At 39.5% G+C, this 27,612-nt stretch overlaps 1 protein-coding gene across 3 annotated transcripts in view; it reads right to left on the reverse strand.

Annotated features, from left to right (window-relative positions):
* SUCLG1 (succinate-CoA ligase GDP/ADP-forming subunit alpha) overlaps positions 1–27,612 on the reverse strand; it is a 42,097-nt gene that overhangs the window by 6,934 nt on the left and 7,551 nt on the right. For all 3 annotated transcript variants that reach the window (XM_019443169.2, XM_019443179.2, XM_019443163.2), the window contains 6 exons: positions 24,668–24,771; positions 17,446–17,562; positions 13,930–14,142; positions 13,725–13,782; positions 3,440–3,523; positions 1,217–1,368 (listed from right to left, as the gene is read on the reverse strand). In XM_019443169.2, the coding sequence (XP_019298714.1) occupies positions 1,217–1,368; positions 3,440–3,523; positions 13,725–13,782; positions 13,930–14,142; positions 17,446–17,562; positions 24,668–24,771 (728 nt within the window). The remainder of the gene's footprint in view (positions 1–1,216; positions 1,369–3,439; positions 3,524–13,724; positions 13,783–13,929; positions 14,143–17,445; positions 17,563–24,667; positions 24,772–27,612) is intronic.

The raw sequence follows: 27,612 nt of genomic DNA on the forward strand, positions 1-27,612 counted from the left end.
GGTTCACTCTGTGCCAGGTACTGTGCTAAGTGTTTTATGTCACCTGTTCAACCTAGAGTCCTGAACACAGTAGGTCCTTAATAAAAATTAGCCCCATAAGGACTAGCCAGGAATAAGAAAACATACACGAAATGAAGTAAAATGTATATGCTTAGCTTTTCACACTAAATTCTAAGCTATTCAAGAGATTCAGAGCTGGGTCTAAATACATTCCAAAATTCACTTGAACATGGTAATAATGTCATATTAACCTCTTTCCTAAAGAGAAGTCAGTTTTTCCTTAAATTTGAAACTTTACAACTTATCTGAATTCGAGACACTCTAGTAACATTTTACCCCAAACTCCTAACAATCTATTTATTCTCTCCTTATCCACCACTTACTGGTGCCTCATGGGCGAGGGGACTGGGCTGGGCACCAACATGCCACTCCCTGTTGTCCCTGACATAGACCAGAGTGAGAATCGGATATTAAGCATGCCTTGCAGAGGGAACAGGTGAAGGCAAGCGGGAATGAAAACAACTGGCATGTCAGATGGGACACGGAGCTGGAGAAGAGGGTTAGGGAGGTGTGTAGGGACTGGAATAATATGCTAAGTCCACACTTCATCCGATACGGAATGGGAAACTGTAATGGTTCAATAAAACCAGGGGCATGAGGCTCCGGTGTCTGCGTTTCCGAAGGGCAGATAATTGGGTGGCCGTGAGCAGGATGGCCCAGGAGAGAAGGGGAGGGAGTGCTGGCTGAGGAACAGAAGTAGAGATTATCAGGAAGAAACTGCAGACACGGTGCAGATGAGGTAAGATGTCAGCTGAAACCAGAGCAAAGGGAGCAATAACAGACGATGCTCTGAATCTCAGCGTATTACTGAGGCCAGATCTTGGTAATAACTGGTGGAAACAGGTGATGAGAGGGAAGTAAAAGATGCTTTTGAGGCTTCTGCCTTGGAAACTGCATGAAGTATGATGTTTATACACACTAGTCATTCGCACTTAAGGAACAGGCACAGAAAGTAAATCCAGGGGAAAATTAAGATGAGAAGAACCAGGAGAAAAACCAAGAGGATAGAGACGGAGGATGAATGGAGGCCGTTAGCAACCTCTGCAAAAGCAAAGTTGGGAAAGTAAGATTCGACAGCAGTGCAGCAGCGACTAGCTCAGGAAGTGTCTACTATGTGCAGGGAGCTATATTTTTCCAAACCCAAACCCAAGCTTACTGAATTATGTTGTTTCAAAAATTCTGCAGCATTTTCTTCTGCGTTACCGCCAATTTCACCAATCAATATGATGCCTTCTGTGGCTGGATCATTCAGAAAGATTTCAAGGCAGTCAATAAAATCTGTGCCATTAAAAGGATCACCTCCAATGCCTGAAAAAGTTGAAGAATATCAACACCAGCAGAAAATTTAAGGACGAACCACAAAAATTAGGCTTAGAAATGTTGTTTCAACTCATTTCTTATTTTGCTTACCCCTCTCACCACTGTTTTAAAATGTATCATCACTCTTGCATTGAACATTAAAAACAATCACAAAGCGCTACATTTATTTGTTTCTAATATTACATGAATGCTAAATGGTGGTTGCCTTTTGATACTCACAAAGACTACCTTCTTTTTGTTTTAGCTCCTTTATCAAGCTTCTTCCCTCCCAAAAAATTTTTCCCAAATAACTCTTTCAAGCATTTTAAGAAAATGTGTGTTTGTGCTGCAAGCTACAGAAGACAAAAGAATGTCTCTTCTCTGATTAAACCTTTTACAAATTTCTTTGCACAAAGTAACTATTAGATGAGGCACACTGCAGAGAAACTGCATACAAGTTTCAAGACACAAGTCCCAGTGAGGGACAGAGTTGGGGGTGCACTGACCCCTCTTCCCTTAGATCCAGGGTAATGACTACAGCACAAGCATTTAAAGATAACTACTTGGATAGGATTAAAGTAAATGTTCCCAACAGATTGGCTGACACTTTAAAAATTTTTTACATTGTAAACTTACTGAAAGCAGGATTGATTTCCTACTTTTCAATGCACCTCTGAAGAGAAGTTGCATTTGAGTGCCAAATGTGTGTCAAGGACTGTGCCTCAGCACACGTTAGACCTGCCATTTCCTAATTCTTCTAACCTCTCTGTGAAATGGGCATTATTATTATTAGCATTTTACAAATCAAAAACAGACATTGGAGAACATGACTTTGGCAACTCTGTTTCAAACCTGTTCTTATTCTCCATCACTTTGTGGCTAAGATTGTGCTTTGTACACAGAGAAGCTCAATTAAGGTTTCCAATAGTGATTTTATGGCTCTCAATCCTAATAATGCTCCAGGGCTATATTGTATAATTTATTATAAAAAGCTATTTTTGAAAGGCTTTTATTTTTTAAATTTTATTTATTTTGACAGAGAGAGAGGGAGACAATCCCAAGCAGGCTCCTGCGCTGTCAGCACAGGGCCCTACGTGGGGCTTGATCTCATGAATCATGAGATCACAACCTGAGTTGAAATCAAGAGTCAGATGCTTAGCTGACTGAGCCACCCAGACGCCCCTTGAAAGGCTTTTAAAAGTTATTCTAAAAATTTGAAGAAATATTTATAAAAATGAGAAAACTGCCTGGCTTTGGCAACAAATACTAAAATGATTTTAAAATGTAAAACCTTGTTACTTTTAAAAGAGGTAGGCAGTATAATGAGATAAAAAAGAGGTTCTGGGAGCTCAATCATCCTCAACATAGATTTTCTCACCAATAGAGCTATAACAGTACAACTTTTCAGCTCAGAGGTGCCTCAGAAGGTTGCCTTAAGAATAAGACAACAGGGGCGCCTGGGTGGCTCAGTCGGTTGAGCGTCCGACTTTGGCTCAGGTCATGATCTCACAGTCTGTGGGTTCGAGCCCCGCGTCGGGCTCTGTGCTGACAGCTCAGAGCCTGGAGCCTGTTTCAGATTCTGTGTCTCCCTCTCTCTCTGCCCCTCCCCTGTTCATGCTCTCTCTCTCTGTCTCAAAAATAAATAAACGTTAAAAAAATTAAAAAAAAATAAAAAAAAAAAAGAATAAGACAACAAACAGCAAAGAATTCCCTAACTGTGAAGCATAAATAACAGTTTACAATGGCAACAAAATTATAATTACGGTAACAAAAGTCCTAACGAAGAACCATTTCTTCACAGCAAGTCAAGTAAGTGGTGTTTTCAGGCACCAAGCCTCTTCCAGAGCTAAATGTCCCACGATGCTTGTTCCTCAACATGAAAGTCAAACCTTGGACCATGAATCTTGAAAATATATGGTGGTGCTTCACACTTTGGCAAATTAAATTTAAGATCACACCATCTTTTTAATGAAATGGTTATCAAAACTTCTTACAAAAAAATCAAAATAATAATTAGTACTCTACTCTTTCAGTGAAGACACTGTGTTACAGTAAAATGATTTTATGAAAAATCTCTCACCAACGCACAAAGACTGCCCCAGTCCAACTTGTGTTGTTTGGTGAACCGCTTCATAAGTCAGGGTCCCAGATCTGGATACAATACCTTAAAGGAAGAGAATTTAAAAACATTAGGTTATGTTCATATGACAGACTATCATATTACAAATATAAGTATATAAAAAAACCCATTCCACAATTTGCCATCCAAATCAACAATACCTTCAAATGATGAAATAAGAAAAGGTTTAAATTAAAGCAGGGAAGTTTTAAAAGTTAGACCATGGGGAGACTACACCATTAGTTAGGATTATTTTACATCAACAAAGCAGTGTAGGAAAGACTGCATTACCTGCTCTAAGAATCTGTATGAAAGGGGTAGTATCAATATGAACTTGCTAAGTACAATCCTGCTTAGAGTGGCAGAAAATAACCGGTTAGATTTATACATACCCAAACTATTAAGCCACTAAAAATTTCAGCCTGCAAACCAGCATTAGTCACATTTAGGAATGCTATATATCTTTCCCACAATTATTTTTCTACTAATTTTCAAATAATATATAGACTTTAAAAAATCAATATAGAAAACTTTTTAATGTTTATTTATTGAGAGAGAGAGAGAGAGAGAGAGAGAGAGAGACAGACAGAGACAGACAGCGTGGGCAGGGGAGGGGCAGAGAGAGGGAGACACAGAATCCAAAGCAGGCTCCAGGCTCCAAGCTGTCAGCACAGAGCCTGATGTGGGGTTTGAACTCACAAACCATGAGATCATGACCCAAGCCAAAGTCGGACGCTTAACTGACTGAGCCACTCAGGTACCCCTCAAATCGATATAAAGATAACTAGGGAATAAGGCCAAGATCCCTCTGAGTTCAAGTCTATCTTACCTAATTCCCTTCATACCATGGGCCCATGAGAAAGTGCCTAAGTTCTCATGTGGACAAGGTGCGTACATGTGGGGACGAGGGTGGGGGTACCTAGATGTCCTCTCTACTGTAGTTCACCATGCATGGCTGAGCTACAGGGAAGATAATTTCTTTCATGCCACAATCTGTATATAATAGGTGAATCCCTATATATAACAGGTTGAGAATAACTGAGTAACTTCAGTTGTCAGAATATATTATATAAAATTTTTTTTAAATAAAACACAAAACTTTGTATGGGCTAAAAACAGAGGATGGATTACGGGGTGGTGAATACTTCCAGCATGTCCATGATTTGCTTTCTTTAAACTTCTGCCTTGGAGCACTTCTTAAGAACTGAGAGACTCTTCTAACAATATGATCCCCCTATCAGGGCAAGTAGAATTCTTGTCAGACTGAGACAAAAACCATAACCACGAGCTACTTCAACTTTAGTACAGCATATTTACATTCTTAAGCAAAGTTCTGTGTTATCATCGCTATATACTCATAGTAACACCAGGATGTTATCATTTTTCTAAGGGGCTTTCAACTGATTATAGAAATGATATGTAAATTACATAAATGCAAAATGCATACACAGACGGTAACAAAAGTCATCTTTTTAGGGTAGATTACTCCTATGATCCTTACAGTATATATAGTAAAAGAGGCTATCACTTAAAAATACCTATCACAAGGATACTTCTGCTTCTGAGTAGAAGTACTTTCCTCTGTTCTTCCTGTTAAGTAAAATCCCTGGGCATTATATAGAAAACAAATACAAGAAATCTCTAAGAGACGAAAAAGGCAAGGTGACTAGGGACTTTGAGACTCAAGAAATGATACACTGGTGAGCTCCCTGGGTTTTCTTTTGCCTCATACATCCTAGATATGGAGCTAAAGCAGACAATATTCCAGAAACACATAAGGGTATAGAAAAAAGCATCTTCCCCCAAAGCTTGCTCTCTCTAGCAAAACAGTCAAGGACAGCCTAAGAAAACAGAAAACTCTGAGGAAATAACTATACCATACCAACCAAACACTGCAGGAAAAAACTGTGCCTCCACCCTCACTCATATGAGCAAAGGGCCAAAAGGGAATCCTAGACTTCCGCATTTAGGAGGCTGCAGTGAGGCACCCAACATACCTTCCAGGTTGGTGAAAGAGAAAGCCAAGTAGGCGGTCAGAACATTCATGTGTGCCAGCTGATAATGAGCCCCACCCCCACCATGTGGGTGGAAACCATGTGGGGAGCCTGCATGTCTATCTTCATCCAGCAGTACTGAGGCTCTTCTCTGGTCTCAGAGAAGGCACTGTGGAGAGTCAGGGCTTTCACCATCACCCAACGATAACAAGGCCATCCCCAGTGAATGTCAGTAGGGACCAAGTAGGGGAGCAGAACCGTCATCCCCAGTAAGGAAGAGCCCACCCACTCCAGTATCAATGGAAGCAAGTAGGGAACTTGGACTTCTACATCTGCCTGGTAGTAATGAGACGCCTCCCCCAACAATCTCTGCTGAAGCAGTGTCAATACGAGGTTCAAAGAAGACCCAGAGTCTCATAACATAATACACAAATTATCCACAGTTCAATCAAAAATCATTCAGAATATTAAGAACTAGGGAGATCTCAAACTGAATGAAAAGAGAATCAACAGATGCTAACACCAAGATGAAGAATTATCTAACAAGGATTTAAAGAAGGCATGCTAAAAATGCTTTAAACAAACAATTATGAACATGCTTGAAACCAAATGAGAAAACAGAAAGCCCTTACCAAAAAAAAAAAAAAAATTTGAAGTCTCAGCAAAAAAATAGAAGATATAAAGAGAACCCAAATGTAAATTTCAGAAGTGAAAAATAAAACAACCAAAGCTAAAAGCTCAGTGGATGAGTTCAATGGCATAAAGGAGGGGAGAGAGGAAAGAATCCATGAAATGGAAATTACCCAATTTGAATGATAGAGCGAAAATAGACCAGGGAAAAAAAGCAGACAGATCCTCAGGGACCTATGGTACTACATGTGAATTTACAATTATAGGCCCCTTACCCCAAACGTTGAAGGAAGGCAGCCCTTTAGACCAGGCAGGGACTTATAAAGGACTTCAGTAACTGCTCCCAGAGAGCACCTGCCCCATGAGGGATAAGGGGAGCAAAACAGGATAAATAATAGCCAATGGAAGAAATGCGACTATTAGGTGACAGTGTTTCAGAGTGATGGTGGGGCGAAGACGTCTTTGGTGCAAAAAGTTTCTGGAGTCCCCGTGTTTCTGGGAGGTGAAGTGGGAGGGAGTGATCCCTTGCACCCCTCAGTCCCCCTACTATGACGCCTCCATAGCCTACAGAGAAACAATGACCGCGTGCATCGCAGCACATTGCCTCACAGCAGAACGCCACACATTCGGAGCCAGAACAGCTCTGCGGGTTTTGGTTTTTTGCACTGAATGTAGTGCACTGAACGCACTCATCTTCGTGGGCTTGTGTTACCCCAGGATACTGTTAAAGGGCTACTTCAACAAACAAGTCAAAGCACACTTGGTGGAGGGTTCAAAACATCACTACAGGTAGGGAGATAAAACAACCAGAGTCACAACAACAGAGAGCAAGTAACACACTCCAAAAAACACCTCCTCAAGGGCCAGGCCCTGGATAGCTATGACACCTCTTTAATATAGTGGTGCTCGCAGGTGCAGGACACATAACAAGCTTTTAAAACACATAGGAGACAGAAAACTAGTCAAAATGATGAAATAGAAGAATTCTCCTCAGAAGAAATTCCAGGAAGAAATGACAGCTAAAGAACTGATCAAAACAGATATAAACAATAAAACCGAACAAGAATTTAGAATAACAGTCATAAGATTAATCGCTAGGCTTGAAAAAAGTATAGAAGATAGCAGAGAATCTATCACTGCAGAGATCAAGGAACTAAAAAACAGTCATGATGAATTAAAAAATGCTGTAAATGAGGTGCAAAATAAAGTAGAGGCAGTGACAGCGAGGACTGAAGAGGCAGAGGGGAGAATAGGTGAAACAGAAGATAAAATTATGGAAAAAGAAAGCTGAGAAAAAGAAAGATAAAAAAAGTCTGGACCACAAGGGGAGAATTAGAGAACTAAGTGATTCAATGAAACATAATAATATCCGTATCATAGGAGTTCCAGAAGAAGAAGACAGAGAGAAATGGGCAGAAGGTGTACTTGAACAAATCATAGCTGAGAACTTCCCCAATCTGGGAAAGGAAACAGACACTGAAATCCAGGAGGCACAGAGCACTCTCTTCAGACATAACTTGAATTGATCTTCTGCATGACATATCATAGTGAAACTGGCAAAATACAAAGACAAAGAGAGAATTCTGAAAGCAGCTAGGGACAAACAGGCCTTAACCTACAAGGGTAGACACATAGGGGTAGTAGCAGACCTATCTAATGAAACTTGGCAGGGCAGAAAGGAGTGGCAGGAAATTTTCAATGTGTTGAATAGGAAAAATATGCAGCCAAGAATCCATTATCCAGCAAGCCTGTCATTCAGAATAGAAGGAGAGATAAAGGTTTTCCAAGACAAACAAAAACTGAAGGAATTCATCACCACTAAACCAATACTACAAGAGATCCTAAGGGGGACTCTGTGAGTGGAATGTTGCAAAGTCTACAAAGGACCAGAGATATCTCTACAAGCATGAGACCTACAGATAACACAATGACTCAAAACCCGTATCTTTCAATAATAACACTGAATGTAAACGGACTAAATGCTCGAATCAAAAGCCATGGGGTACCAGAATGGATAAAAAAACAAGACTCACCTACTTGCTGTCTACAAAAGACCCATTTTAGACCTGAGGACACCTTCAGATTGAAAGTGAGGGGATAGAGAACCATCTATCATGCTACTGGAAGTCAAAAGAAAGCTGGAGTAGCTATACTTATATCAGACAAACTAGATTTTAAATGAAAGACTGTAACAAGAGATGAAGAAGGCCATTATATCATAATTGCAGGGTCTAAACATCAAGAAGAGCTAACAATTATAAATGTTTATGCCCCCAGTTTGACAGCACCCAAACATATAAAACAATCACAAACGTAAGCAATCTTATTGGTAAGAATGTGGTAAATGCAGGGCACTTTAATATTCCACTTACAACAATGGACAGATCATCTAGACAGAGGGTCAATAAAGAAACAATGGCCCTGAATGATACACTGGACCAGATGGACTTGACAGATATATTCAGAACTTTTCATCCTAAAGCAGTAGAATACTCATTCTTCTCGAGTGCACATGGAACATTCTCCAAGATAGATCACATACTGGGTTACAAAACAGCCCTCGATAAATATAAAAGAATTGAGATCATACCATGTACATTTTCAGATCACAATGCTATGAAACTTGAAATCAACCACAGGAAAAAGTTTGGAAAACCTCCAAATGCATGCAGGTTAAAGAACATCCTACTAAAGAATAAATGGGTCAACCAGGCAATTAAACAATAAATTAAAAAATACATGGAAACAAATGAAAATGAAAACACAAAAGTTCAAACCCTTTGGGATGCAGCAAAGACAGTCCTAAGGAAAATACATTGCAATCCAGGCCTATCTCAAGAAACAAGAAAAAACCCAAATATAAAATCTAACAGTACACCTAAAGGAACTAGAAGCAGAACAACAAAGAAACCCCAAGGCCAGCAGAAGAAGAGAAATAACAAAGATTAGAGCAGAAATAAACAATTAGAATACAAAAAAACTCAGTAGAACAGATCAATGAAACTAAGAACTGATTTTCTGAAAAAATAAAATTGATAAACCCCTAGCCAGACTTCTTGAAAAGAGAGAGGACCCAAATGATAAAATCACCAATGAAAATGGATTTATCACAAACAATCCCTCAGAAATACAAGCAATTATCAGGGGCCCCTGGATGGTACAGTTGGTTAAGTGTCTGACTTCAGCTCAGGTCATGATCTTGCAGTTTGTGAGTTCAAGCCATGCATCGAGCTCTGTGCTGACAGTCCAGAGCCTGGAGCCTACTTCAGAGTTTGTGTCTTCCTCTCTCTCTGCCCCTCCCCTGCTCATGCTCTATCTCTCTCTCTCTCTCTCTCTCTCTCTCTCTCTCAAAAATAAACATTAAAAAAATAAAAATAAAAATAATTCAAGCAATTATCAGAGAATACTATGAAAAATTATATGCCAACAAACTGGACAACCTGGAAGAAATGGACAAATTCCTGGACACCCACACACTACCAAAACTCAAAGGGGAAGAAATAGAAAATTTGAACAGACCCATAACTAGTGAAGAAATTGAATCAGTTATCAAAAATCTCCCAACAAATAAGAGTCCTGGGCCAGATGGCTTCCCAGGGGAATTCCACCAGACATTTAAATTTTTTTTTTTTTTAACATTTATTCATTCTTGAGGGGCAGAGCATAAGCAAGGGTGGGGCAGAGAGCGAAAGAGAGAGAGAGAGGAAGACACAGAATCTAAAGCAGGCTCCAGGCTCTGAGCTGTGGGGCTCGAACCACAAACCATGGGGCTCGAACCACAAACCGTGAGATCATGACCCAAGCCGAAGTTGGATGCTCAACTGACTGAGCCACCCAGGCACCCCAATTCTACCAGACATTTAAAGCAGAGTTAATACCTATGCTTCTCAAGCTGTTCCAAAAAATAGAAATGAAAGGAAAACTTCTGGACTCATTCTATGAAGCCAGCATTATTACCTTGATTCCCAAACCAGAGACCCCACAAAAAAAGGAAAATTACAGACCAATATCCCTGATGAACATGGATGCAAAAATTCTCAACAAGGTACCAGCAAATCAAATTCAACAGCATATAAAAAGAATTATTCACCATGATCAAGTGGGATTCATTCCTGGGTTGCAGGGCTGGTTCAATATTTGCAAATCAATCAATGTGATACATCACATTAGTAAAAGAAGGGATAAGAACCATATGATCTTGTCAATAGATGCAGAAAAGCATTTGACAAAATATAGCATCCTTTCTTAATAAAAACCCTCAAGAAAGTCAGGATAGAAGGAACATACCTAAACATCATAAAAGCCATATATGAAAAGCCCACAGCTAATATCATCCTCAATGGGGAAAAACTGAGAGCTTTCCCGCTGAGATCAGGAACACAACAGGGATGTCCACTCTCACAACTGTTGTTTTAACATAGTGTTGGAAGTTCTAGCATCAGCAATCAGACAACAAAATGATAAATAAAAGGCATCAAAATTGGCAAAGAAGAAGTCAAACTTTCACTTTTTGCAGACGACATGATACTCTACATGGAAAACCCAAAAGACTCCACCAAAAGGCAGCTAGAACTGATACATGAATTCAGCAAAGTCGCAGGGTACAAAATCAATGTACAGAAATCGGTTGCATTTCTATACACCAATAATGAAGCAACAGAAAGAGAAATCAAGAAATGGATCCCATTTACAATTGCACCAAGAACCATAAAATACCTAAGAATAAACCTAACCAAAGATGTAAAAGATCTGTATGCTGAAAACTATAGACAGCTTAGGAAGGAAACTGAAGAAGATATAAAGAAATAGAAAAACATTCCGTGCTCATGGATTGGAAGAATAAATGCTGTTAAAATGTCAATACTACCCAAAGCAATCTACACATTCAGTGCAATCCCAATCAAAATTGCACTGGCATTCTCCTCAAAGCTAGAACAAACAATCCTAAAATTTGTATGGAACTACAAAAGACCCCAAACAGCCAAAGAAATCTTGAAAAAGAAAACCAAAGCAGGAGGCATCACAATCCCAGATTTTAGCCTCTACTACAAAGCTGTAATCATCAAGACAGTATGGTACTGGCACAAAAACAGACACATAGACCAATGGGATAGAATAGAAAACCCAGAATTGGATCCACAAATGTATGGCCAACTAATCTTTCACAAAGCAGGGAAAAGTATCCAATGGAAAAAAGAGAGTCTCGTTAGCAAATGGTGCTGGGAGAACTGGACAGCAATATGCAGAAGAATGAAACTAGACCACTTTCTTACACCATACACAAAAATAAACTCAAAATGGATGAAAGACCTAAATGTGAGTCAGGAAACCATCAAAACTCTAGAGGAGAAAGCAGGCAACAACCTGTTTGACCTCAGCCGCAGCAATTTCTTGCTCAACACGTCTCCAAAGGCAAGGGAATTAAAAGCAAAAATGAACTACTGGGACCTCATCAAGATAAAAAGCTTCTGCACTGCAAAGGAAACAATCCACAAAACTAAAAGGCAACTGATGTAATGGGAAAAGATATTTGCAAGTGACATATCAGATAAAGGGTTAGTATCCAACATCTATAAAGAATTTACCAAACTCAACACCTGAAAACTAAATAATCCAGTGAAGAATGGGCAGAAGACATGAATAGACACTTCTCCAAAGAAGACATCCAGATAGCCAACCAACACATGAAAAGATGCTCAACATCACTCATCATCAGGGAAATACAAATCAAAACCGCACTGAGATACCACCTCAGGCCAGTCAGTGGTTAAAATGAACAAATCAGGAGACTATAGATGCTGGCAAGGATGTGGAGAAACAGGAACCCTCTTGCACTGTTGGTAGGAATGCAAACTGGTGCAGCTGCTCTGGAAAACAGTGTGGAGGCTCCTCCAAAAAATTAAAAATACAACTACCCTACGACCCAGCAACAGCACTACTAGGAATTTATCCAAAAGATACAGGAGCGCTGAATCACAGGGGCACATGTACCCCAATGTTTATAGCAGCACTTTCAACAATAGTCAAATTATGGAAAGAGCCTAAATGTCCATCAATTGATGAATGGATAAAGAAGATGTAGTTTATATATAAAATGGAATACTACTTGGCAATGAGAAAGAATGAAATCATGCCATTTGCAGCAACATGGATGGAACTGGAAGGTTTTATGGTGAGTGAAATAAGTCAGTCAGAGAAAGACAGATATCATATGTTTTACTCATAAGTGGATCTTGAGGAACTTAACAGAAGACCATGGGGGAAGGAAAGGGGGAAAAAAAGTTACAAACAGAGAGGGAGGGAGGCAGACCATAAGAGACTCTTAAATACAGAGAACAAACTGAGGGTTAATGGGGGAGTGGGGGAGAAGGGAAAATGGATGATGGGCACTGAGGAAGGCACTTGTTGGGATGAGCACTGGGTGTTGTATGTTAGCGATGAACCACGGGAATCTACCCCAAAAACCAAAAGCACACTTTACACACTGTATGTTAGCCAATTTGACAGTAAATTTTATTTTTAAAAATAACAAATAATTAAAAATAAGGCCAAAAAATGAATCTACAATTACATAAGTATATAAAGTTTAATTAAAATAAAAATTTTAGGGGGCACCAGGATGGCTCAGTCAGTTGGGCATCTAACTTCAGCTTGGGTTGTGATCTCATGGTTTTAGAGTTTGAGCCCACGTTGGGCTCTGTGCTGACAGCTCAGAGCCTGGAGCCTGCTTCAGATTCTGTGTGTCCCTCTTTCTCTGCCCCTGCCCCACTCGTGCTCTCTTTCTGTCTCAAAAATACATAAACATTAAAAGAAATAATAAAATAAAATAAAAATTTTTAAAGGATGGAGGGGTAAAGTATGTCACATGCGGCTGTTTTTAGGTTTACAGGCAGGCATCTTAGAAAGCAGGATAGTGATGAAAAAGGCAATTTGGCACAGGACACTCCTTACGTGCTCACTTCAGTCTCTAGCAGTAGCTTTAAGAGTATACAGAGTGCTCACCTATTTACAAGAGCACCAGTGATGACATGAATCAGGTCCCCACTAAACCTCAGATAGACTATGGAACTCCCTAGAACCTCCTTAATACAAGCATTTGGTTAAGTACCCTACTGGCAGAAGGGCTGATAGGTCTAAGGGATTTTAGTAACAAAGAAAAATCATGACCTTTAACCCAGTCCTATAAACTACTTCACTGACATTCACACAAATATCACTTTATCCTTAGTCATCATGATTCGACCTAGAAACAGCCCAAATGTGCACCAACAGGACAATTTACAAACTGTAGTGTAATCACACAATAGACTACCACTTAGTAGTAAAATGAAATGAAGTCGTGATACATACAAGCACATGAAAGAATCCATAGCATGCTGCCCAAGAAAAGAATCTCTAAAAACTCCAAAAAATATCTTCACTGATTCTGCAGAATTATTATTGACTCTTAAACTCATTCAACTCAGGAGAGAGAACTGATTCACTACAAAATCCCTGGTAAATTCCACGACAGTTAAATTAATTAAAATTAATTTGATTTGCCCAGGCACAAATTCTCTTTGTGAATTCTGAGCTTAGCGCAAAGAACTTTTTTTTCTTTAATCTGTAAGAAACCTACTCACCAACTCTTCCTTTCTTGTGAATATGGCCAGGCATGATGCCAATTTTGCATTCTCCAGGCTGAAGGAAAGGAAATCACAGTTTCAGAAAAGTGAAAACAACAACCTGTAACTAATAAGTCATACACACAAACACACTTGGACTGACTCAAAGCTAGTTAGCCTTGTGAAAGCCTAAATCCAGGCTTATTTTTGTTTTTACACTTACATTGATGACTCCAGGGCAGTTAGGCCCGATCAGCCTGGTCTTTCCCTGACGCAGCAGTTTGTGCTTGACCCGCACCATGTCCTGCTGTGGGATACCTTCAGTAATGCACACAACCAAGGGCATTTCCGCCTCAACAGCTTCATTGATGGCAGCAGCAGCAAAAGGAGGAGGAACATAAATGACAGAAGCTGTCGCTCCTGTCTCTTCTTTGGCCTGAAACATTAACCACGAAGCACTTTATTATGGGGAAAATTGTAAACACTGTAAAATGAATTCAATACCATGATTTTAATAATGTCTTGGGATCAGGAAAAGACACCACCAGGCGACACTGGATGTCTTCATTCTTCCCACTAACAAGATCACTATGCTGTCAGAAAAGAGCAGAACCAAGCAGGGCCTCCCCTCTGCCCCATTAGAATGCTGCTCTGAATTGGAAGGTTCTGGGATGACCCATTCTCTCAGGTGACGGCATGTCAGTAAACTGGAAGGTATGCCTGACTTGCGTTTGTGTACCCTCATTCCTGTGGCCATGTTTACTTTTGTTGCTCTACAAGACACCGTATCACCTACTCAGTACCAAACACCCTATACCTCCCCAGGAGCAAAAGAACTAGTAAGCCGCTGAGACTCAGAACTCACATCTCAAATGCCTGTTCAAAACATATCATACTTGATAAATGTTATCAAAAGACGTTGAAAATGATGTGTTTTTCTACACTCACAATTTTTACTTTAAATGCACATTAATTAAAATAAACTAAAATACAAATGCATAAATGGCCATAGAATGAGAATGTGGGTCAAATAAGCATTAGGGTCTATTCTACATCACCCCTCACAATGCAGAGCACTTAAAGACCATCAGTTTGACCATGGTTCTCTCTGTAGTCTTCACATATACGAATACAGATGTCTCCTTCTACCCAACTCTAGGTGTGGCCACATCTCTTCCACTGTAATGGAAGCTCCTTGAAGACAGAGATTGTTGGTGATCTCTGATTCTCCAAGAGAACCTGTTCTGTGAGAAGCCCTGCAAGAGGGCTCAAGACAGGTCTTGTTAAGGCCTCACCACAAGCCTGTATGCTTAGTATTTCCATCTACAAATTAAGATGTTGTGGCAAAGAGACAGTAAATAACTTACACAACAAGGTGGCATAACTAGGAAGTGAGTGGCAGAGCCAAGATTCAGATCTAAGTATCTCTGATTCCAAAGTGTCTGTTCTTTTCAGTTATAGCAGGCTGCCTTCCTAGAAATGTTAAAATATAACTTAATCAAGATATAAAGCAAAACCTTTGGGAAGCCTGTGTCATGGGATTTTACAAATGGAGAAGAATACTAGGCTATAGAACACACAGGTATAGCTCTTAGAAGGGGCAGAAGTAAAAGACAGTATCTTTCAGAATCATCCCTGAAGGATTCCCTATATCCCCAGACACTGAGGAGCTTTCTCTATGGCATCCCTAATAAAAAGTATCTTGACAATGACAGAAGAACAAAGTCAAAGGATGCTGACAGATGATCAACAAATGATGCCAGGGGTTAAAAATAATTTTTTTTTTTTTAAAAACTCGGTTCAAGGTGATCAGAGAAGGGGGTACAAAAAACAAAACAAAACAAAACAAAAAACTAGGTTGGAACAAAAGGAAGTCAGATCATAGGGATGTACGTATTTTTTGGAAAATATACCCTGCAGTTTTCTACCTCTTAAAGGCCACAAATACCATCAGAAGCTGGACTGTGACAACAGGGTCTGTGCTAACAAGCGATACTGGATGAAAGGTATCCATCCTGTTCATTCAGAAAGCTTTTTCTCAGTGCCAAACAGGTAAGAAATACAGTATCTGTCAAAGAACTTACAAAATGTTACAAATGTCATATCTATTTGTATCACAATGAATAATAAATGGGTTGCTTAGCAACAAAAACTTCCTTTAAAAGAAAGCAAAAAAAGGCCCATGAAAAAGTCAAATCTACCTACAGGAATTATGAAAACAGCTCTTCTCTCTATTTTGAGGTCGTGAAGTCAGCCATAAGAGAATTTAAAGCAAAAAGACTTTAAAATTCTTCTACAGAACATATGATTTTAACTATTTTTTTTTTACTCTTTAAAGTACAACACACTTAAAACATACATATACACATATAGTACAACCTATTTTCAAGTTTAAAGTAAAATGAAAATTCTGAATTTGAATTATGTTTTTTTCCTACATTTTAGGATTAAGAATATAAATTCACTTCAATTCGAAGTTGGTATTCTAAAAAGAGATTAAGTATAAATCTGTACTTTTAAAAAATGTGATACTTGAAAACATGTCTTAAAACTCTTTTAAGAATATGGGGAGGGATGCATCTTTTATCACCAGTACATCGGTCCCAAGTACTAAGTTTATTTCCTAGATTTTTTTATTAAATAGGTGAGAATTTATACCATCGTTTCTTTTATAATGCTATTACTTTCCTATATATTCATGCAAGTGCAGAAAGAAAATGAAAGAATACACACTGACCTGAAATGAGCTCTCAAAAAAGGTAAAATCTGGGATGTGGAAAACACTATAAAATTTAACTTTACATGCTTTTATATCATCTGAAGTTTTACAATAAACAAATATTAATTTTGTAACACGGAATTAAAGTTTAGTTCAACATACTTTAAAAATGACTAAGAAAGCAGCAATTTGGGGAAGAGACTAGGGCTCTGTGATTTGTCAGTCTGACTTTAAAGCTCAGTTTGTTCACAGGCACAGCAAACTGCTTACCCTGAGCCATGCTAAGTCTACCACTTCTCAGCCACGAACTATGGGCAGGACCCTTAACCTCTCTGCATGTATCCTTGTCTTCAGAATGGGGATGGTGACAGCACCTGCACCTCACCGGTGGTGGCGAGGCCTGAATGAAGCAATGTATATAAAGCACGTAGCACGGTGCCTGGCAAAGAGCCCTTTCTCGGTAAGTGTTAGGGGGTGGAAGCTGACATCCTGGAGGAAGAGTAAGGAAAGGATTATAAGCCAAACAGAAGCCAACCTCAGCACTCCTCCCCTTACCAGCTCATATGAATGCCTATAAAGAAAATGACACTGGCTGTGGGGAAGACATCCTGAGTCTGGGTGACTAAATCGAACCTACTGGTTTCTACGTTACTGGATTTTAAAATAGCAAGTGACTCTCCTGAAAGGGACACAATTAAGATCTCTATCCAGGGGCGCCTGGGTGGCTTGGTCGGTTAAGCGTCTGACTTCGGCTCAGGTCATGATCTCACGGTCCGTGAGTTCGAGCCCCGCGTCGGGCTCTGTGCTGACAGCTCAGAGCCTGGAGCCTGCTTCCGATTCTGTGTCTCCCTCTCTCTCTGACCCTCCCCCATTCATGCTCTGTCTCTCTCTGTCTCAAAAATAAATAAACGTTAAAAAAAAATTAAAAAAAAAAAAAAAAAAAAAAAAAAGATCTCTATCCAAAGTGTGCTTGCTCTTCTCCTGCTTTTCTTTATTAGCAAACTCAGTACCATTAATTACCTCCTTCACAGTATTAAAGACTGGTAAGCCCAGATGTGTCTTGCCTCCTTTCCCTGGCGTGGTTCCTCCAACTAGTTGGGTGCCATATTCCAGTGCCTGCTGGCTATGAAAGGTGCCCTGAGGGGAAAAAAAGCACAAGACTCATGAGAAAAGACAGGCTGGGAAGCCTAAAGGCAATCTTCAGCAACTTGGAAAAGAAAAACAAATAGGTTAACTATTTCCCAGAATGTGATAGTAACATATATCCAGCAGTCTCAACAACTTGCTAAACCCAGCTCTGAACCCTGAAACAATCCAGGCCTCTGCAAAGCCTAAAATAGGTGTTGTTTGGAGTCTTTAAAAAAAATTTTTTTTAATGCTTATGCATTTTTGAGAGACAGAGCGCAAGTGGGGGAGCAGAAAGAGGGAGACACAGAATCTGAAGCAGGCTCCAGGCTCTGACCTGTCAGCACAGAGCCCGATGTGGGGCTCGAACTCACAAACTGTGAGATCATAACGTGAGCTTAACTGATTGAGCCACCCAGGTGCCCGTTGTTTTTTTTTAAAGGGGATCTCCCTTTATTCAATTTTCAAATTCGGCTGATGGTCAGAAACACCTGTGTGTTTACTTAAACTAACACCTCTTTTTCACTGTTCCCCAGCTCCTGACGTCCTCAGATCCCTCATTTATGCAGTTTAAAATCCATAGTCAATCATTATAAACACACAACAACCTTGGCTCTCTCTCACTTCAACTTACACATCTAACAAAATCACAATCTTGGTAAAATCCAGTTTCCTACCTACTCTAAAATCATACATGTGCAGTCAACCAGTAGCTGGAGAAAAAAAACAGAACCATGCTAACTGATCTCACTTCAAAATTCTGATCACTAACCTTAAGGCAAGCTTTTAATGCTGCCCAGCCAACATCCCGTAGTTCCCTATCCATTCACTCTCCCTCTTCAACCTCAGCACTACAGACATTTGGGTCCCGTGGATTCGTTGTTATGGAAAGTTGCTCTGTGCTTTGCACAATGTTTGGCAGCATCCCTGGCCTCTACTCAGTAGATTCCAGTACCACACCCTCCTCTCCACCCCACTCAGCTGTTGTGACAACCAAAAATGTCTCCATAAATTGAAAGACTATTTTTCACAAGGCTTCTAGGGCTCTACCTCCCCTCGTTGTCTTCTTCTTTCTCTCTCTCCTTAGACCTCTCTTTTGCATCTAAATTTGGCCCCTGAGGATCTCATCCCTTATAATGGCAATAATCCATTTGGCGACTCCTCCCATACACACACACACACACACACACACACACACAACACACACACACCTCCATACCCAACCCAAACCTTTTCTTTGAGCTCCAAACTCACACTGTCAACTGCCCACCTGACATTTCCACCTGGAGAACTAACTGGCAGGCATCTGAATGTGCTCAAAACCAAATTCCTGCCCACCCCCCACACTCCCCTCCCACTCCCCCCCATCTGGGTGAATGACAATTCCACTCCTAACAGATGCCAGATCAAAAGTACTGAAGTCATCCTTGATTCTCTTTTTCTTCTATCTCACATCAGACACATTATTGCCCTAACTTCAAAATATACCTGACAGTGTCTCATCCCTTCTACTGCTACCACCATGGTCTAAGTCACCATCAACTCTTGAAAGAATATTGCTCTTGGCTCCCTTTCATCTGTGGTCAACACGGCAGCCAGAATAATCCTGTTAAAACATAAGCAAGATCCTAACACTCCTCTGATCAAAACTCTCCGGTGGTTTTCCACTTCATTCACAGTCAAAACCAAACTCCTTATACGGGCCCGTAAGTCAATACTCGACCTGCATCCTCACATCGGAACTCCTTCACTGCCTGGCCTCATTTACTATTCTCCCACTGCTCATTTCACTCCAGTCACGTTGGCCTTGTGGCTACCACACACAACAGGCACACTCCTGCCTCACGGCCTTGCTGTCCCCTTTGCCTTGAATGCACTTCCCTTGATCCCCATCCACTTGCTTTGCTCTCACATCTCCCTTAGATCTTGACTCAGGTCAGGCTTCCCCTGACCACCTGACGTAAAATCCCCCCTTCCCCAACCTGAACACCACCACAACCCCACACACATACACACACTTCTACCTCTGGCTTATTTTTTCCAGAAAGCATTTATACTCTCTAACGAACCACATAATTTACTCATTGGTTTTGTTGCCATGTTTTTCTCCCTCCCACCACTAAATATAAATTCTAAGAAGGCAGTGATTTCTTACTACTTTGTTCACTGAGAAATGGCACCTAAACCAACACAAGACATACAGTAAGCACTCAATAAGCAATTGCTGAAATTGAATGGATCTATATGGTCATTCCATAGAGACCTAAAAATGCTGACCCAACTACTCAAATTCTATCACAGGCATAATAATTGGGACTTCACAAGGGACTTCAGAAATTTCCTGATTCAACTTCTTCACTTTTCAAAATAGATAACTTAGACCCAAGCATGTTAACTAACTTGTCTAAAGTCAATGACGGAGTTTTGAAAAGAACCACAAGCCAATGCTCTCTCTTTAAGCAGTGCTATTCAAAGTGTAGTTTGTAGACTCTAGCTGGTCTTCAGTGAGATAAACACAAAAAGAAAAAGAATAAAAAAATTACAAAAAACAAAGGAAACTGAAACAAAGGAAATTACAAAAAAAAAATTTACAAAAAACAAAGGAAACTGGAAACAAAGAAAAATGAAAAAACAAGAAGAAAAAAATAAGTTAAAAAACAAAAATAAAAATGACAGTGTTTGCCAACTTTTATAGCAATATGATACTGTTGCAACTTTTCTTTTGCTAAAAATATTGGTCTGCATTAGATTGAAAACTAAAAGCAAACAAACACCCAAATTGGTCTTTCACTCTAGACAGCTTAAGAAGGACTGCCCTAGATTACTACTCTGTTAAACAAATTCAAATGGACTTATTTTTAGTCCTAAGTAGGGCTAAAAGCTGTTAATAAGCTTATTTTCCTTAGTTTCCCCATTATCACCATCCACGTAAGAATAGAAATAGTTTTAGGAGTTCAAATCCAGTACCAGAAATTCCACCTACTAGAAATGTGCATTGTTGAAATCCACTCTGAAATACAAATATTCCTCATTCATATGTGGAACAATGTATACGCCAAAAAAAGAACTAACGAGACAAAACATAGATTTCCTATGAAGATAAACTCAAAATTTCAGACTTCATTGTTATCTGTATAATAACAGAATCTTAACTAATATGAGACAAGTAAGGTTCCCAATTACTTAAAAAAAAAAAAAAAAAAAAAAGTAAATGAGAAACTATGCAATTGCAAGTAACTGAAAGACACTGAAACCACCTTGGCTTTCAATATTTAGGCAAACCATCACTTAATTCAGGAAGCACAGATAGTTTCAAATATTGCTTATACCATGGACAACTGTTCTTTTAAAAAAAGGTCATAGGATAAGATGTCATAGGATCATAAAGAGTTTAGTAAACAAAAACATCATATATAATAAACTAATGCAGAGAATTTGGATTAATCAAACATTTGATTATATGCTAACACAATTAATATATAACCAAAAGAGGACTGAAAATGATTTTAATTGGCTGAGGAGTGATAAAGTGTACTTCAAATCTTAGGTGAGCATCAGCTTTCTTTTTTTTTAATGTTTTTATTTATTTTTTAGACAGAGGGACAGAGCATGAGGAGGGGAGGGGCAGAGAGAAGGGGAGACACAGAAGCTGAAGCAGGCTCCAGGCTCTGAGCTGCCAGCACAGAGCCCAACGCGGGGCTCAAACTCACGAACCGCGAGATCATGACCTGATCCGAAGCTGGACGCTTAACCAACTGAGCCACCCAGGCGCCCCGAGCATGAGCTTTCTTTAGAATACATATACATGGAAGTTAATACTCATAAAATTTATGGTTATCAGAATAAATAAACCAATTTTACCTAGGAACAAAATTTAAAGGTTTCGGGTGTTCCTTTTTTTTTTTTTTTTTTTTTTGATGTGGATTTTTTTTTTAAGATAGTAGAGGAATAGAAGAAAGGTCCAGTTATTTCAAGAAAATAACTCATTTTTGTGCCAATAATTTCAGAAAAAAAGTAAAAAAGCAAAAGGACATTTTGTATCAAAAACCTTCTAACCAAGTTTATTTTTTTAAAAAACCCAAACCTATGGAATTTTAAAGCAATTTGTAAGTACTTTATTTACTTTTATTTTTTTTATAATTTGTTTATTTTTTAAATTTACATCCAAGTTTGTTAGCATACAGTACAACGATTTCAGGAGTAGATTCCTTAATACCCCTTACCCATTTAGCCCATCCCCCCTCCCACAATCCCTCCAACAACCCTCTGTTTGTTCTCTATATTTAAGGGTCTCTTATATTTTGTCCCCCTCCCTGTTTTTGTATTATTTTTGCTTCCCTTCCCTTATGTTCCCTATCTGTTTTGTATCCTTAATTCTTTAAATGGGTGAAGTCATATATTTGTCTTTCTCTGACTGACTAATTTCACTTAGCATGATACCCTCTAGTTCCATCCACGTAGTTGCAAATGGCAAGATTTCATTCTTCTTGATGCCAAGTAATATTCCATTGTATATATATACCACATCTTCTTTATCCATTCATCCATCGATGGGCATTTGGGCTCTTTCCATACTTTGGCTATTGTCAATACCTATAAACTTTGGGGTGCACGTGCCCTTCTGAAACAGCACACCTGTATCCCTTGGGTAAATACCTACTAGTGCAATTGCTGGGTCATAGGGTAGTTCTATTTTTAATTTTTTGAGGAACCTCCATACTGTTTTCCAGAGTGGCTGCACCAGTTTGCATCCCCACCACCAGTGCAAAAGAGATCCTCTTTCTCCACATCCTTGCCAACATTTGTTGTTGCCTGAGTTATGTTAGCCATTCTGACAGGTGTGAGGTGGTATCTCATTGTGGTTTTGATTTGTATTTCCCTGATGATGAGCATTTTTTCATGTGTTGGTTGGCCATTTGGATGTCTTCTTTGGAGAAGTGTCTATTCAAGTCTTTTGCCCATTTCTTCACTGGATTATTTGTTTTTTGGGTGTTGAGTTTGGTAAATTCTTTATAGATTTTGGATACCAACCCTTTATCTGATATGTCATTTGCCAATATCTTTTCCCATTCCTTTTAGTTTTGCTAATTGTTTCCTTCGCTGTGCAGAAGCTTTTTATTTTGATGAGGTCCCAATAGTTCATTTTTGCTTTTGTTTCCCTTGCCTCCAGAACTGTGTTGAGTAATAAGTTGCTACAGCTGAGGTCAAAGAGGTTTTTACCTGTTTTCTCCTTGAAGATTTTGATGGCTTCCTGTCTTACGTTTAGGTCTTTCACTCTTTTTGAGTATTTTTGTGTACGGTGTAAGAAAGTGGTCCAGGTTCATTTTTCCGCATGTCGCTGTCCAGTTGTCCAGGCACCTTTTACTGAAGAGACTGTCTTTATTCTGCTGGATATTCTTCCCTGCTTTGTCAAAGATTAGTTGGCCATACGTTTGTGGGTCCATTTCTGGGTTCTCTATTCTGTTCCATTGATCTGAGTGTCTGTTCTTGTGCTAATACCATACTGTCTTGATGATTACAGCTCTGTAGTATAGCTTGAAGTCTGGGACTGTGATGCCTCCTGCTTTGGTTTTCTTTTTCATGATTGCTTTGGCTATTTGGGGTCTTTTCTGGTTCCATGCGAATTTTAGGATTGTTTGTTCTAGCTCTGTGAAGAATGCTGGTGTTATTTTGTTAGGGATTGCATTGAATATGTAGATTGCTTTGGATAGTGTTGACATTTTAACAATATTTGTTCTTCCTATCCAGGAGCATGGAATCTTTTTCCATTTTTTTGTGTCTTCTTCAATTTCTTTCATAAGCTTTCTATAGTTTTCAGTGTGTATTTGAATATTTAGGTATAATCCTATAGATCAAGGGTTGGAACACTATGGCTTGAAGGTATGGTCTGCCACTAGTTTTAAAACTGTTTTACTGGTATACAACCATGCCCATTCATTGACATATTATCTATAGCTGCTTTTGCTGTTATTACAATGCCATTGAATAGTTGTGAGAGAGACTGTGTGGCCCACTAAGTCTAATGTTTATAATCTGGTCCTTTCCAGAATAAACTTGACAACTCCTACCCTAGATTACCAAAATGCCACAGAATAGACATGACAATTCTTTTAATTACAGAAAAATCATTAACTTTTAAATCACACACAAAAAGTCATTAACTGCTTTTATCTTGCCATATCTTCTTTTAAGAATGAAAGGGATACTATGGGTTAAGACTCATGGCTATCTTCTAATTGATTTGGTAGTATTCCTTTATTTTAAAAACATCTGCATCTATTATGATGGAACTATAAATTTGTATAAATGTTTTAAAGGGTAATTTATCAATAGCTATTAAAATTTTAAATACACAGAATCTTAACACTCAATTTTTCTTTTATGAATCTACTTTATAGACATATAAATGTAGACTATGCATTACAGCGTAGAATGATAGGAAGGCAGGAAAGGAGATTCTTATGTTGCATCTTATTGTGGAATCACATTGCACATATATTTAAAACTTTTGCAAATTCTAGGATGTAAGCAGGGGTAGGGAGAGACAATGAATAAGTGAATGAGAATAAATTAAAACACTTCAGGCAATTTTGCCTGCTAGCTCCCTTGAAGACCATTTGCCCAGAGAGAGTCCAAAATGAGAAAAGTAGGTGTGCTGATTCTTCCGCGTATCTCAGTTCCCAGGAGCCTCTCTGGGCATAAGCATTTCCCCACACTGATCTGTGTTTAACTGTGCATGTTTTTTGCAAAAGGCCTAAACACACACCATCTACTTTACCTAGTAGTCAATTAAAGAAACAGTAATCTATTCCAGTGCTGGGGGAAAACCAGTGGTGTTAAACTGGCTGAAAGAGAGTATGTGGGTTTCTAACATCATGTGCTCCTGGGGAGGGACTGTCAAGGTAAGTTTAAACAGAGTTTTCATCTTATAGGCTGACTATAGTACCCAGCCCCACCGCCCCCCACCACCAACACCAAGATATAATTCCATCACTGTACTGTATGCTTTTCTGCAACAATCATATATTATAACTTTTGTGATATTAAAACATAGAAGAGAGTTTAAAATGTTTTTGTATATGTAGTATGCATCTTTATAAAACATCTTGACACGTACCTGCTTACCAGTGAAACCCTGGCAAATAACCTTCGTATTTTTATCAACGTAGAGATGTTTCCGGGAAGCTATATAGGAACAATGCCGAATTCCATTCTGTTGCCCTGAAAAGTAAAGAAAATATGACACATTATAATTTCTCCAAACTATTGGACCATGAATTGAACTTAGTGACACACACACACAAAAAAACAAACAAAAAAACACAACCACCCCAAACCCTCTAATACAGGAGCTATCTTGTGATCATGGAAACTTTAAGTGACACACAAAGACAACAGAAACAGAGACACAAACAAAAAAGGACACTGTTCTCTTCTCCAGTAACCCCTCTACCAAGAACCACAATCTTGTATCCTTTTCTAAATGTATAAAGAAAAGCTTAAGTTTAGAATTTTCATTCCCCAAAGACAAATGGCTCAAATTAAATCCAGGGACCAGGTATCATTTGTACTAATAATGTTTGCTAAACAGCCACATGCTTTGCCCATTTTACTCAACCTTTTTTTTTTTCTTAAGTTTCCTTATTTTTTTAGTAATCTCTACACCCAGTGTGAGGCTCGAACTCACAACCCCGAGATCAAGAGTCACATGCTCTTCCGACTAAGCCAGGCAGACGCCCCTTCCTTACCCAATCTGTTAAAGCCCAACATCTATAAATAACAGGTGAGTGAAGAGGCACACTTTGTTAGGAGAGCTTGTAAGAACTACTCTGCAAGTCATTCCCCAAAATAACATTAAATATTAACATTAAATGTTAACATTCAATCTTAAGTCAGAGATAAAACTTGTCTAATACACAACCAAAGGTTACTCAATTTGATATCTTCTGATGTAAGACACCAGACCTTACATATAGAAGAAATAGAGAAAATGAAATAAATAAGCAGATGAGAGAAGAACATGTAAAAAATATCTAAGTTATTTTCAGCAAACTACCTCAATGAAAACTGATAAATCTCTTTAGTTACTAATACCAGCTCCCGTATTTCACAAGTCAGTAGAAAGTAAAGCACTGATGAAATAAAAGTGTGGGCTACTCTCTGACTACTTTAAAACCTTCATTATAGCCCCAACTTGCTGTCTCTGTGGCCCATCCCTGGCCCTTTTGAAGTGTAGGCGATCCTCTTACCATTGAATTAACCCATAGAAGCTAACTCTAGAAAAGAACATCTTATGACATATTTGTCCAGAGTCTACTCCATGCTTTCTGTTTTGAATCGCTGCCTCTTGCCCTCCTAAATCCTCAGACCTTAGGTTCCATAACTGATCTGTATCTGGCCCTTTGGGTATCTCTTGAGCAGTCTTCAACTCCTGTGCATACCTCAGTTTCTAAAAACTTTGAATTTTGGAATCCCTTGTACCTCTAGGGAAGAGACAGGCCAAGATTCACCCTTCTCAACTGGGAGAGGAGTGTTCTATGTGCACACAGATCTGCTGGGTAACAGAGAGCTGCATTTTTGAACTGGAGTATGCTGAACGAGGGACCATTAGGGGGCACTGAGGGTCAAGTCCTGCCACAGTGGGCACAGCCAAGCACCTGAACCTAGGACAGCAGACCCTACAAAGGGAATTTGCAGCCTCAGGGCTCACCCTAGCCAGTGCTGTCACTTAAGACCCATTCTTGCCAATGGCTCCATTCTCACAGCTGGAGACCCACAACCACTATACTTGTGGAAGTATTCCCACTGCTATTCCTGACAGAATCTGCTTCACCAGTCCTTTCTATTCCTGGAATCTTCAATACATGGTCCACCATCAGGAATTTTCAGACAGGATAACAGATTCGATTACAAGATCAAATTATAAGATCAGGGTATCTGGAGTGCATACTTGCTAAAAGGCAATACTTGCTTTTTGAAGGTAAAGCTGGGCCCTCCACAAGAATTCTTATACTCACTCTTAAGAAAGGAGAAATCAGACAGTTCACCTCTCCATCCACAGGAGCAGGAGTGGCCCTATCACCCCGAGAAAAGACAGGTCTGCCTACATCCATAAAGCATGGGCTCAACAGCAGAACAACTAAGATCACTATCTTCTTCTTCTTCTACTCCAGACCTCCTAGATCTATGGAGCTTAAGACTTCACAACCCAAGATCTCTGGTGCCCACAAAAACTGCATCAGAAAGTATGATGAAGAGCAGCTGACCTTACACAGTTTCCTAGCCCTTTGGTATTGCTCAGCCTGTGCAGTTGACCTTGACATTCTAAACCTCTGGTGAAGTCGATCTTGGGATATCTGCCAAGCATATGTGTGGGCATGTGTGTGCACGTGTGCATGGGATCTCTCATCTACTGTATGAGCCCACGCTCATATAGATGTAACTGCAGCTAAGCTATAATAGACTATCATGACCTTTGAGCCAAATCTAAAATATATGTTTGAACACAAGAAATTCCCGATATTTTGCCCTAACAAGAAACCTACATGATGCCAGACAAGGTGTCACCGGTACTGAAATGAGGATGCTAGAATAATCAAGCACATACCCTAGTTCCTGGAGTTGTCATCATTCATTTATTCAGTCAACACTGTAGATCACCTATGCCAAGCCACAATGCCAAGTATCAAGGATAAAGTGTTGAATAAGAGTCTCAGCCCTCAAGAGACCCACAATTCACCTGAACTGACATAAAGCGGGCCAGAAGTACAGCTGAAAAGTACTGTGGTAGGAACAGGCCTTGGACATCTGGGGTAGATAAACTCTCCTGTCCCAACTCAGTCTGTGTATATTGGGGGGCAGGGGAGGGTTTGGGGCTGGGAGGTCAGAGAGGATAGGGTTAAGGGATGGATTCCTCACTGGGGCTACCTCCAAAATGAGCCCCAGACTACCAGCAGTTCACACCTAAAATCTCTGCTACTTTATTGACTTCCAACCTCCTAAAGAAGTAGAGGGTTGTATGGTTCCTGGCAATGGCTGTAATCTCTCCACAACTAAAAACTC

This window comes from Panthera pardus, unplaced genomic scaffold (assembly GCF_024362965.1).
Source record: "Panthera pardus isolate Hobbes unplaced genomic scaffold, ASM2436296v1 HiC_scaffold_26, whole genome shotgun sequence".
Taxonomy (NCBI): domain Eukaryota; kingdom Metazoa; phylum Chordata; class Mammalia; order Carnivora; family Felidae; genus Panthera; species Panthera pardus.